Here is a 13,593-nt window from a genome sequence, read left to right as displayed (position 1 = left end):
GCCGAGGAACTTAAAACTCTCCACTCCTGTCCCGTCAATGTGGATTGGGGGCTGCTCCCTCTGCTGTTTCCTGAAGTCCACGATCATCTCCTTTGTTTTGTTGACATTGAGTGTGAGGTTATTTTCCTGGCACCACACTCCGAGGGCCTTCACCTCCTCCCTGTAGGCAGTCTCGTCGTTGTTGTTAATCAAGCCTAACACTGTAGTGTCGTCTGCAAACTTGATGATTGAGTTGGAGGCGTGCATGGCCACGCAGTCGTGGGTGAACAGGGAGTACAGGAGAGGGCTGAGAACGCACCCTTGTGGGGCCACATTGTTGAAGATCAGCGGGGTGGAGATGTTGTTACCTACCCTCACCACCTGGGGGCGGCCTGTCAGGAAGTCCAGGACCCAGCTGCACAGGGAGGGGTCGAGACCCATGGTCTATGGTGTTAAATGCTGAGCTGTAATCAATGAACAGTACTCTTACATAGATATTCCTCTTGTCCAGATGGGTTAGGGCAGTGTGCTGTGTGATGGCGATTGCGTCATCTGTGGACCTATTGGGGCGGTAAGCAAATTGGAGTGGGTCTTGGGTGTCAGGTAGGGTGGAGGTGATATGGTCCTTGACTAGTCTCTCAACGCACTTCATGATGACGGAAGTGAGTGCTACAGGGCGGTAGTATTTTAGCTCAGGAACAATGGTGGCCCTCTTGAAGCATGTGGGGACAGCAGACTGGGATAAGGATTGATTGAATATGTCCGTAAACACAGCAGCCAGCTGGTCTGCGCATGCTCTGAGGATGCAGCTGGGGATGCCGTCTGGGCCTACAGCCTTGCGAGGGTTAACACGTTTAAATGTTTCACTCACGTTTGCTACAGAGAAGGAGAGCCCGCAGGTTTTGCTAGCGGGCCGTGTCAGTGACGGGGCTGGTTATTCTTTTGTAGTCCGTGATTGACTGTAGACCCTGCCACATACCTCTTGTGTCTGAGCCGTTGAATTGCGACTCCACTTTGTCTCTGTACTGACGCTTAGCTTGTTTGATTGCTTTGCGGAGGGAATAGCTACACTGTTTCTATTCGGTCATGTTTCCGGTCACCTTGCCCTGATTAAAAGCAGTGGTTCGTGCTTTCAGTTTCACAGGAATGCTGCCATCAATACACGGTTTCTGGTTGGGGAATGTTTTAATAGACGCTGTGGGTACAACATCACCGATGCACTTGTGAATAAACTTGCACACCGAATCAGTGTATTCGTCAATGTTGTTGTTCGCCACAATTAGGAACATATCCCAGTCCACGTGATCGAAGCAATCTTGAAGCGTGGAATCCGATTGGACGGACCAGTGTTGAACAGACCTGAGCGGGGGAGCTTCCTGTTTTAGTTTCTGTCTATAGGCTGGAAGCAACAAAATGGAGTCGTGGTCAGCTTTTCCGAAGTCTCGTTAATCATAAGGCATACACCCCCGCCCTTCTTCTTACGAGAGAGATGCTTGTTTCTGTCGGCGCGATGTGTTAAGATATCAGGTGGCGGTACCGACTCAGAAAGCGTGTCTTGAGTGAGCCATGTTTCTGTGAAACAAAGAACGTTACAGTCTCGGATGTCTCTCTGGAAGGCTACCCTTGCTCGGATTTAGTCTACCTTGTTGTCAAGAGACAGGACATTGGCCAGTAGTATGCTCGGTAGCGGTGTGCCCGTCTACTGAGCCTGACCAGAAGACCACTCCGTCTGCCCCTTCTTCTACGGCGTCGTTGTTTTGGGTCGCCGGCTGGGATCCGATCCATTGTCCTGGGTGGTAGGCCAAACAGAGGATCCGCTTCGGGAAAGTCATATTCTTGGTTGTAATGTTGGTGAGTTGACGTTGCTCTTATATCCAATAGTTCCTCCAGACTGTATGTAATAAAACCTAAGATTACCTGGGGTAACAATGTAAGAAATAACCCAGAAAAAAAAAAAATACTGCATAGTTTCCTAGGAATGCGAAACGAGGCGGCCATCTCTGTCGGCGCCGAAAGTTAATAGATGTTAGTTTGGGTTCAAGTCAAGGCTCTGACTGGGCTACTCAAGGACATTCAGAGACTTGTCCCAAAGCCACTCCTGCATTGTCTTGGCTGTGTGCTTAGGGTCATTGTCCTGTTGGAAGGTGAACCTTCGCCCCCAGTCTGAGGTCCTGAGCGCTCTGGAGCAGGTTTTCATCAAGGATCTCTCTGTACTTTGTTCTGTTCATCTTTCCCTCGATCCTGACTAGTCTCGCAGTTCCTGCCTTGAAAAACATCGCCTCAGCATGATGCTGCCACCACCATGCTTCACAGTAATGATGGTGCCAGGTTTCCTCCAGAAGCTTGGCATTCATTCCAAAGAGTTCAATATTGGTTTCATCTGACCAGAGAAGCTTGTTTCTCAGGGTCTGAAACTCCTTTAGGTGCCTTTAGACAAACTCCAAGCGGACTGTCATGTGCCTTTTACTGAGGAGTGGCTTCCGTCTGGCCACTCTACTTTACAGGCCTAATTGGTGGAGTGCTGCAGAGATGGTTATCATTCTGGAATGTTCTCCCATCTCCACAGAGGAATTCTGGAGCTCTGTCAGAGTAACCAGTGGGTTCTTGTTCACCTCTCTGGACAAGACCCTTCTCCCCCAATTGCTCAGTCTGTTCGGGCGGCCAGATCTAGTAAAGAGACTTGGTGGTTCCAAACTTCATCCATTTAAGAATGTTGGAGGCCACTGTGTTCTTGGGGACCTTCAATGCTCCAGACATTTTCTGATACCCTTCCCCAGATCTGTGCCTCGACACAATACTGTCTCGGCACTATACAGACAATTCATTCAACCTCTCACGGCTTGGGTTTTGCTCTGACATGCACTGTCAACTCTGGGACCTCATATAGACAGGTGTGTGCCTTTCCAAATCATGTCCAATCAATTGAATTTACCACAGGTGGACTCCAATCAAGTTGTAGGAACATCTCAAGGATGATAAATGGAAACAGGATGCACCTGAGCTCAATTTCGAGTCTCATAGCAAAGCGTCTGAATATACACTGCTCAAAAAAATAAAGGGAACACTAATATAACACATCCTAGATCTGAATGAATGAAATATTCTTATTAAATACTTTTTTCTTTACATAGTTGAATGTGCTGACAACAAAATCACACAAAAATGATCAATGGAAATCAAATGTATCAACCCATGGAGGGCTGGATTTGGAGCCACACTCAAAATTAAAGTGGAAAACCACACTACAGGCTGATCCAACTTTGATGTAATGTCCTTAAAACAAGTCCAAATGAGGCTCTGTAGTGTGTGTGGCCTCCACGTGCCTGTATGACCTCCCTACAACATCTGGGCATGCTCCTGATGAGGTGGCGGATGGTCTCCAGAGGGATCTCCTCCCAGGCCTGGACTAAAGCATCCGCCAACTCCTGGACAGTCTGTGGTGCAATGGTGGATGGAGCGAGACATGATGTCCCAGATGTGCTCAATTAGATTCAGGTCTGGGGAATGGGCGGGCCAGTCCATAGCGTCAATGCCTTTCTCTTGCAGGAACTGCTGACACACTCATTAGGAGGAACCCAGGGCCAACCGCACCAGCATATGGTCTCACAAGGGGTCTGAGGATCTCATCTCGGTACCTAATGGCAGTCAGGCTACCTCTGGCGAGCACATGGAGGGCTGTGCGGCCCCCCAAAGAAATGCCACCCCACACCATGACTGACCCACCGCCAAACCGGTCATGCTGGAGGATGTTGCAGGCAGCAGAATGTTCTCCACGGCGTCTCCAGACTCTGTCACATGTGCTCAGTTTGAACCTGCTTTCATCTGTGAAGAGCACAGGGCGCCAGTGGCGAATTTGCCAATCTTGGTGTTCTCTGGCAAATGCCAAACGTCCTGCACGGTGTTGGGCTGTAAGCACAACCCCCACCTGTGGACGTCGGGCCCTCATGGAGTCTGTTTCTGACCATTTGAGCAGACACATGCACATTTGTGGCCTGCTGGAGGTCATTTTGCAGAGCTTTGGCAGTGCTCCTCCTGCTCCTCCTTGCACAAAGGTGGAGGTAGCGGTCCTGCTGCTGGGTTGTTGCCCTCCTACGGCCTCCTCCACGTCTCCTGATGTACTGGCCTGTCTCCTGGTAGCGCCTCCATGCTCTGGACACTACGCTGACAGACACAGCAAACCTTCTTGCCATCCTGGATGAGCTGCACTACCTGAGCCACTTGTGTGGGTTGTAGACTCCGTCTCATGCTACCACTAGAGTGAAAGCACCGCCAGCATTCAAAAGGGACCAAAACATCAGCCAGGAAGCATAGGAACTGAGAAGTGGTCTGTGGTCACCACCTGCAGAACCACTCCTTTATTGGGGGTGTCTTGCTAATTGCCTATAATTTCCACCTGTTGTCTATTCCATTTGCACAACAGCATGTGAAATGTATTGTCAATCAGTGTTGCTTCAAAAGTTGCCAGTTTGATTTCACAGAAGTGTGTTTGACCTGGAGTTACATTGTGTTGTTTAAGTGTTCCCTTTATTTTTTTGAGCAGTGTACTTATGTAAGTTCAGTTTTTTATTTGTTTTAGCGTTGTCATTATGGGGTATGTGTAGATTGATGAGGGAAAAAAATAATTGAACCAATTTTAGAACAAGGCGGTAACCTACCAAATGTGGACAAAGTCAATGGGTCTGAATACTTTCCAAATGCACTGTATGTAGATATCTTTATCAGAAATAATACTACATTTCCCTTGACGGAGTGATGCTGAATGCAACAAAGATTCTCACCTTACCCCACTCTCCCCTACCTTAGGTAGGTGTTGCGAGTTTCAGATAGACCGTCCATCCTCATGTTATTGTCTCTGTTCTGCTCTCACATCTCCACAACAACTTCCATCCAAATGCATTGAATAGAGTCACTTTATTTCCAACATACAGTAAAATACATCATATAACCATTGAAATGTTAAAACTGCCAAAGTTTGGACCCATCTACTAATTCCAGGGTTTTTCTTGATTTCTACAATGTAGAATATAGTGAAGACATCAAAACTATGAAATAACATGGAACCATGTAGTAACCAAAGAAAAGTGTTAAACAAATCAAATCCAAACTTTTGAATGGTACTGTACATTTTGAAGAATTGAAAAACAACAATATTGGCGCTAAAAGACAGTTAATATTAGTTGATGTTAGCTGTTTATGTACAATGTTAGCTTATGAGATAAAAACGAAGTTAATCGTAGTATTAGAAAAGTGATGATTGACTTGCATTCTTATAGAAAAAACTAAATAGCACTAAAAGGCACAGTTTCAATGTCGACAAATACTTGAAATAAAAATGACATCTGCAATGTTAGACAATGAAAAGTAATGATTCACCTTCTAATAGGAAATACAAAAATAAAATCTCAGATAATTCAGTCAGAGTACAGAGACATTTTCAAAAATGACTTGTATCCAAGACCGTACAGAAAGTAGAAAAAATAAATGAGAACTGCTTAGAAAACTATTAACGATTCTACTCTTTTCTACTCTACTGTAATGTAAGAATTGTATACTTAGCACTGTAGCCATAAGATAAAGAATTCAATATGAATTTACTTGTTTTTTTTTTAAATGTAACACTCTCAACATTTACATCTGTGGCTAAAACAATGTCTTCTTGATACTGTTACTACCCTACAGAGCAATCAGTTCTAACTGGGCCTTCCCTGAAAGAGTAAAAGAAAAACCCCCCCAAATAATTAGAATTTGCTATTTGTTTCATTAGTCTATTTTTGATATAGTCCCCAAAACATTTTTTATGTCAGCAATAAAGTTTATAACCTTCAAAATACGGAAATACTGCTGGTATCAACAATGGAATAATGAAACAAACGCCAAAAGATCGCTTCTGAGGTAAAACACAATACTGCAGAAGAGAGAATAAACACACAGTGCCATCTGCTGGTCAAGCTCCCTCACTACAACCAAACCACTTTCAATAAACATTGGAAGGAGTTAGTTACCACACAATGCAACGCTGTTTGAGTTTGAGAAAAGCAGAGCTCTATCAATTCAACATTCAACTCCTCTACAATATCAGTCAGTCTATCTTCTCAGATTCACCCCGCACTCGCTCTCTGGTTGTACGTGGTACATTTTTTATTTATTTTTTTATTTATTTTTTTACCTTTATTTAACCAGGCAAGTCAGTTAAGAACAAATTCTTATTTACAATGACGGCCTGGGAACAGTGCCTGTTCAGGGGCAGAACGACAGATTTGTACCTTGTCAGCTCGGGGGTTTGAACTCGCAACCTTCCAGTTACTAGTCCAACGCTCTAACCACTAGGCTACCCTGCCGCCCCAACATACACTAGGGGGACAGATTGTGTGTGTTTAGTGTTTGACCATGAAGTTGATGAGCTTTCTGGCGTCCTGTTTCTGACACATCTGTATGGGCTGGCTTGGCTCCAGTGAGGTGCTGATGAACCAGCCAGGGTACATGGCCGACTCAAAGGTGGTCAGGGAGAAGCCAGTGGTATTCTTGTAGAAGAGGAAGCGAACCGTTTTTTCCTGAGCCCCGATGGTTGTTAACTGGTCCTTACAGCGCTGAGAGAGAGAAAGAGAGAGAGCGAGAGAGAGAGAGAGAGAGAGAAAGAGCGAGAGAGAGAGAGCGAGAGAGAGAGGGGAGGAGAAAAGGATTAGGATGATGCGGTGAGGTAAGTGTGTGTAGGTTTGAGTGATAAATGTGAGTGAGTACCTGCATGTGACTGAGTAAGAGAGGGAGTAAGTGAGAGACCGACCTCCAACTGTAGGACAGGAGTTGCGCTGTCTGTCTGCTTGGAGCAGGAGAGGTTCCATTGGTCAATCCCTAAGACAACTGGCAGGGCCAGTTGAGTGGTGGTGCTGGCATTACTATACCTGGAGAGGTTGAACCTCGCTGAGAATGAGAGAGGCAGAGTTAAAGGGCATCTTCACTATTTTTTGTCATTTTTAACACTCATCTATGATGTTACCGATTTTGGTAAAGGCTGCCAAAAACAAAGCTTACAGAATGTTTGCAATGTGCTTGCGGTGTAGTTTGGCAGTTAGCCTACCTCTCCGGTTGTTGCCTCCCTGGATTGTGACGGCCTTCAGCTCCATGGTTCTGTGGCAGTACACCAGGCTCTTCTGGTGATGGTCACACAGGCTATACTGCTGGGGACTGCCAATCTGCTCGAAGGTCCCCTTTACCTTTTTGGTCACCACTCCCATTGGCTCCTGGATCGAGACCATCACACAATCTACACAGAGGAAGAAGAAGGGGCCAGAGGAGGAAGAAGGGGCCAGAGGAGGAAGAAGGGGCCAGAGGAGGAAGAAGGGGCCAGAGGAGGAAGAAGGAGCCAGAGGAGGAAGAAGGAGCCAGAGGAGGGGGGAAACAGAAGGGGGGGGTAGGGAGAAAGGGTGGAGACACAGGAAAAGGACCGTCAATCAAATGAATTGTTTAGGGAACTGGACCTAAAATAACTGAAAAGCAGTACAGTATAATCAAAGAGTACAGAGTCCAGGATTAAGAGTCAATTTCATTCATATTTTGAGGAAAATGTGGAAATTGAAATTCAGTTTAGTTCCAGAATTGACCAAATTTAAATGGAAACGGCACGGCAGCCTAGGCACCTTCCACCAGGTTATCCATGATGATGCTGCAAAACTGCTCTTCGGTGCACTCCATGTCCAGGGGAGTGTGTGTGGAGTCGGACTTCTGGAAGGGGTTTTTCATCCTATGCAGCGCAATCACCAGGTGAGCCACCTGTCTCATGCCTCCCCGATGCTGTAGGATAACCTCCAAGTCCAGGCTCAGACCTGCTTGCAGCCCACAGCGCTCCATCTCTGGTCCACTCTACACACATACAAGTAATCAGAATGAGAGTCCATGTAGAAGAAAAAAAATAACAACATTTTTTTTTTCTTCTGTTGAACAAGCCACCACCACAAGTGCACGCAATTTAATATCAAAGAGTACCTTATTGGTCCTCTTTATGTAAAAACACACTCAACCTGTTGGTGATGCTCCGTCTAAAGTCTTACAACTGGTGTACCCTAATCATTGTGGCGCTTGCCATTCTTCTTTATGCAAGGTCTTACCTTCGCATCAGGCAGGCGGTATTCGGTGTCAAACTCCATACTCGAATGTGAGCTGCAGAGAAATTAAAACTAAAGATGTTAGCATAAAATGCCGTCTTCCTATTCAAGCTCAGATGAACACGTTTTTTTTGTCTATAGGTGGGTCTAACCATTTCTAAAAACGTTTTAAAAATAACTAGACAAGCTAGGTTTGTGAAAACTGCATGTACACCAGCAAATTGAAAATAGGCAATCTGCCGTTCAAGCAATAACACAGTTGAGGTATGTGGCTGGAGAAATGTAACCACCCTCAAATTCATAGACCGAGCTATGGATGCAAGGACTGACATGTTATCAAAATTATATATTGAACCATGCTTTGAGGCTATACAGTGTTTGTTTACAATTACATTGTTTGCAAACAATAGAGTAAAACAAGCTATACTTTGGGTTCTGAATCTCGCGAGGCAGTTATATTCTGCAACATTTCATTTTAAAATCAAAACATGTAGCAAACTCAAATTTCCCTTTTTATGTAATGATTTATTTGTGTCATCTTCAATTAGGATATTTTACTGTAGGCTATATATATTTACCGGAAGGGTAATACATAAACTCAAACAAAAAACAGTGTAAGAACGGCAATTGATACAGTATTCCTCAGAAATCAATTCAGACAACCTACCTCGGGAGAGCGTCAGCTAAATCGAAGTCCATGATTCTGAGAGAAAATGAGAACAAAAATCAATGTCATTTGAGATTACCATAAAATACTTGAAATTAATTGTATTGTATATTTTTAAAAAGTAAAATAAAAATAAAAAAGTTAAGTACGTTTTTCTAAATATATCACCTTTAGAGAGAGTTTATATGCTGGAAGAGTTGTCTGTCGTACTTGAAGTGTGAAACTGGTGTATAACGTGCCAAGACACACGCTTTAAATCGGCGATTTACGAGAGCATCATAACGACCGCAAAGCGACTGCCGAATGACAAAAAAATGGATAAATAATGACTCGTTCTCATTTGTAGATCAGTCGGTCATTCAAAATTTCCCCTGTGATACATTGCGGGTTTGATCCTCTCGAACACGGCCAGAGACGACCCGTGTAGAGAACAGGCGAAACTACCGCTGAACGTGGTCGGAAAAGTAAACGCACTTTCAGAGTTTCATCCAAGCGGCCAGGGTTCCGGTTTGGAAGCACCATTTCGACTTTTCGAACAGTCTTACTTCCGCACTGCAGTTTAATTGACGTTCGGCCCAGAAAGACCATTTCCACAGATTGCCACATAAAGATATCAGATTTGAAATCTCCTAAGAAAACACTTCAGTCAAATCCTTTGTGCACTAAACATCCATTGAATTGTACAAATAATTGTCACTTACCACGTTTCCATCTACAGTTTTTATGTGAGTAAAATCATACTCCATAAAAATAAAGGAATGCAGTCAGATCTTTTTGTGTGAGTAAAATTAGTTATGCGAGAAATGGTGGTGGAAACACCTTTATGCTCAAATATTGATATAATAACCATCATATCTAATTAATCTTGGAGTCCTGTGGCGGTATTGTGTGTGGTCCTCCCACTATGACTTTGGAAACCATGCAGTTTATTAGGCTAGAGATTGACATTTACATTTTAGTCATTTAGCAAATGTTCTTATTCAGAGCAATTAGGGTTAAGTGCCTTGCTTAAGGGCACATCAACATATTTTTCACCTCGTCAGCTAGGAGATTTGAACCAGTGAACTTTTGGTTACTGGCCCCATGCTTTTAACCGCTAGGCTACCTAGGCCAGTTGAGAACAAGTAATCATTTACAACTGCGACCTAGCCAAGATAAAACAAAGCAGTGCGACAAAAACAACACAGAGTTACACATGAACAAACACACAGTCAATAACATAATAGAAAAATCTATGTGCAGTTGAAGTCGGAAGTTTACATACACTTAGGTTGGAGTCATTAAAACTAGTTTTTCAACCACTCCACACATTTCTTGTTAACAAACTATAGTTTTGTCAAGTCGGTTAGGACATCTACTTTGTGCATGAAACAAGTCCTTTTTCCAACAATTGTTTACAGACAGATATTTTACTTATAATTCACTGTGTCACAATTTCAGTGGGTCAGAAGTTTGCATACACTAAGTTGACTGTGCCTTTAAACAGCTTGGAAAATTCCAGAAAATGATGTCATGGCTTTACAAGCTTCTGATAGGCTAATTGACATCATTTGAGTCAATTGGAGGTGTACCTGTGGATGTATTTCAAGGCCTACCTTCAAACTCAGTGTCTCTTTGCTTGACATCATGGAAAAATTAAACGAAATCAGCCAAGACCTCAGAAAAACAATTTGTTGACCTCCACAAGTCTGGTTCATCCTTGGGAGCAATTTCCAATTGCCTGAAGGTACCACGTTCATCTGTACAAACAATAGTACCCACGTATAAACACCATGGGACCACGCAGCCGTCATACCGCTCAGGAAGGAGGCGCATTCTGTCTCCTAGAGATGAATGTACTTGGGTGCGAAAAGTGCAAATCAATCCCAGAACAACAGCAAAGGACCTTGAAGATGCTGGAGGAAACCGGTATAAAAGTATCTATATCCACAGTAAAACGACTCCTATATCAACATAACCTGAAAGGCCGCTCAGCAAGGAAGAAGCCACTGCTCCAACACCGCCATAAAAAAGCCAGACTACGGTTTGCAACTGCACGTAAGGACAAAGATCGTACATCTCAAGACATCCGTCAGGAAGTTAAAGCTTGGTCGCAAATGGGTCTTCCAAATGGACAATGACCCCAAGCATACTTCCAAAGTTGTGGTGAAATGGTTTAAGGACAACAAAGTCCTAAGGCTTTGTGATTCCCAACAAAGTGGGAATCACAAAGCCCTGACCTCAATCCTATAGAAAATGTGTAGGCAGAACTGAAAAGGTGTGTGCGAGCAAGGAGGCCTACAGACCTGACTCAGTTACACCAGCTCTGTCAGGAGGAATGGGCCAAAATTCACCAAGCCTATTGTGGGAAGCTTGTGGAAGGCTACCCGAAACGTTTGACCCAAGTGGAGCAACTACAGTGTTGTTGATCCATCCTACGTTTTCTCCTATCACAGCCATTAAACTCTGTAACTGTTTAAATGCCACCATTGGCCTAATGGTGAAATCCCTGATTGATTTCCTTCCTCTCCGGCAACTGAGTTAGGAAGAACACCTTAGTAGTGACTGGGTGTATTGATCCACCATCCAAAGTGTTATTAATACCTTCACCATGCTCAAATACATGTTCAATGTCTGCTTTTTTTTATTTTGACCCGTCTACCCGTAGGTGTCCTTCTTTGTGAAGCGTTGGAAAGCCTCTCTGGTCTATATAGTTGAATCTGTGTTTGAAATGTACTGCTCGACTGAGGGACCTTACAGATAATGTGTGGGGTACACACATTATCAGTTACTCCTGAACTTATTTAGGCTTGCCATAACCAGTGGCAGAAAAAGTATCCAATTGTGATACTTGAGTAAAAGTATAGATACCTTAATTGAAAATGACTCAAGTAAAAGTCACCCAGTAAAATACTACTTGAGTAAAAGTCTAAATGTATTTGGTTCTAAATACAGTGCCTTGCGAAAGTATTCGGCCCCCTTGAACTTTGCGACCTTTTGCCACATTTCAGGCTTCAAACATAAAGATATAAAACTGTATTTTTTTGTGAAGAATCAACAACAAGTGGGACACAATCATGAAGTGGAACGACATTTATTGGATATTTCAAACTTTTTTAACAAATCAAAAACGGAAAAATTGGGCGTGCAAAATTATTCAGCCCCCTTAAGTTAATACTTTGTAGCGCCACCTTTTGCTGCGATTACAGCTGTAAGTCGCTTGGGGTATGTCTCTATCAGTTTTGCACATCGAGAGACTGACATTTTTCCCCATCCCTCCTTGCAAAACAGCTCGAGCTCAGTGAGGTTGGATGGAGAGCATTTGTGAACAGCAGTTTTCAGTTCTTTCCACAGATTCTCGATTGGATTCAGGTCTGGACTTTGACTTGGCCATTCTAACACCTGGATATGTTTATTTTTGAACCATTCCATTGTAGATTTTGCTTTATGTTTTGGATCATTGTCTTGTTGGAAGACAAATCTCCGTCCCAGTCTCAGGTCTTTTGCAGACTCCATCAGGTTTTCTTCCAGAATGGTCCTGTATTTGGCTCCATCCATCTTCCCATCAATTTTAACCATCTTCCCTGTCCCTGCTGAAGAAAAGCAGGCCCAAACCATGATGCTGCCACCACCATGTTTGACAGTGGGGATGGTGTGTTCAGGGTGATGAGCTGTGTTGCTTTTACACCAAACATAACGTTTTGCATTGTTGCCAAAAAGTTCATCTGACCAGAGCACCTTCTTCCACATGTTTGGTGTGTCTCCCAGGTGGCTTGTGGCAAACTTTAAACAACACTTTTTATGGATATCTTTAAGAAATGGCTTTCTTCTTGCCACTCTTCCATAAAGGCCAGATTTGTGCAATATACGACTGATTGTTGTCTTATGGACAGAGTCTCCCACCTCAGCTGTAGATCTCTGCAGTTCATCCAGAGTGATCATGGGCCTCTTGGCTGCATCTCTGATCAGTCTTCTCCTTGTATGAGCTGAAAGTTTAGAGGGACGGCCAGGTCTTGGTAGATTTGCAGTGGTCTGATACTCCTTCCATTTCAGTATTATCGCTTGCACAGTGCTCCTTGGGATGTTTAAAGCTTGGGAAATCTTTTTGTATCCAAATCCGGCTTTAAACTTCTTCACAACAGTATCTGGGACCTGCCTGGTGTGTTCCTTGTTCTTCATGATGCTCTCTGCGCTTTTAACGGACCTCTGAGACTATCACAGTGCAGGTGCATTTATACGGAGACTTGATTACACACAGGTGGATTGTATTTATCATCATTAGTCATTTAGGTCAACATTGGATCATTCAGAGATCCTCACTGAACTTCTGGAGAGAGTTTGCTGCACTGAAAGTAAAGGGGCTGAATAATTTTGCACGCCCAATTTTTAAGTTTTTGATTTGTTAAAAAAGTTTGAAATATCCAATAAATGTCGTTCCACTTCATGATTGTGTCCCACTTGTTGTTGATTCTTCACAAAAAAATACAGTTTTATATCTTTATGTTTGAAGCCTGAAATGTGGCAAAAGGTCGCAAAGTTCAAGGGTCCGAATACTTTCGCAAGGCACTGTATACGTAAGTATCAAAAGTAAAAGTATACATAATTTCAAGCAAAGCAGATGGCACTATTTTCTTGTTTTGTAATTTACTGTTAGCCAGGAGCACACTCAGACATCATTTATAAATGATGCATTTGTGTTTAGTGAGTTCACCAGATCAGAGGCAGTAGGGATGACCACGTGTTCTCTTGATAAGTGAATGAATTGGACCATTTTCCTGTCAGCTAAGCATTCAAAATGTACTTTTGGGTGTCAGGGTAAATGTATGGGTGTAAAAAGTACATTATTTTCTTTAGGAATGTAGTGAAGTA

General features: G+C 43.4%; 1 protein-coding gene across 1 annotated transcript; it reads right to left on the bottom strand.

Moving 5' to 3' along the window:
* Positions 1-4,871: 4,871 nt before the first annotated feature.
* LOC139388329 (interleukin-1 beta-like) lies at positions 4,872-9,193 on the bottom strand. Its single transcript, XM_071134937.1, has 7 exons — positions 8,914-9,193; positions 8,746-8,781; positions 8,082-8,133; positions 7,614-7,836; positions 7,055-7,240; positions 6,761-6,897; positions 4,872-6,566 (listed from the first exon to the last, which is right to left on the bottom strand). The coding sequence occupies exons 2-7, from the start codon at positions 8,775-8,777 to the stop codon at positions 6,354-6,356; spliced, it is 843 nt and encodes a 280-aa protein (XP_070991038.1). The 5' UTR covers positions 8,778-8,781; positions 8,914-9,193; the 3' UTR covers positions 4,872-6,353.
* Positions 9,194-13,593: the final 4,400 nt, after the last annotated feature.

Source organism: Oncorhynchus clarkii, chromosome 29, assembly GCF_045791955.1.
Source record: "Oncorhynchus clarkii lewisi isolate Uvic-CL-2024 chromosome 29, UVic_Ocla_1.0, whole genome shotgun sequence".
Taxonomy (NCBI): Eukaryota; Metazoa; Chordata; class Actinopteri; order Salmoniformes; family Salmonidae; genus Oncorhynchus; species Oncorhynchus clarkii.
Note: the sequence above shows the minus strand (reverse complement) of the source record. Positions and strands in the feature narration are given on the sequence as shown.

Coding starts and splice junctions, on each gene's coding strand:
- LOC139388329 (XM_071134937.1), bottom strand. CDS start 8,777: ATGGACTTCGATTTAGCTGACGCTCTCCCGAG. Junction 8,134..8,745: donor TTAGCTGACGCTCTCCCGAG/GTAGGTTGTCTG, acceptor ATTTCTCTGCAG/CTCACATTCGAGTATGGAGT. Junction 7,241..7,613: donor CATGGATAACCTGGTGGAAG/GTGCCTAGGCTG, acceptor TCCTCTGTGTAG/ATTGTGTGATGGTCTCGATC.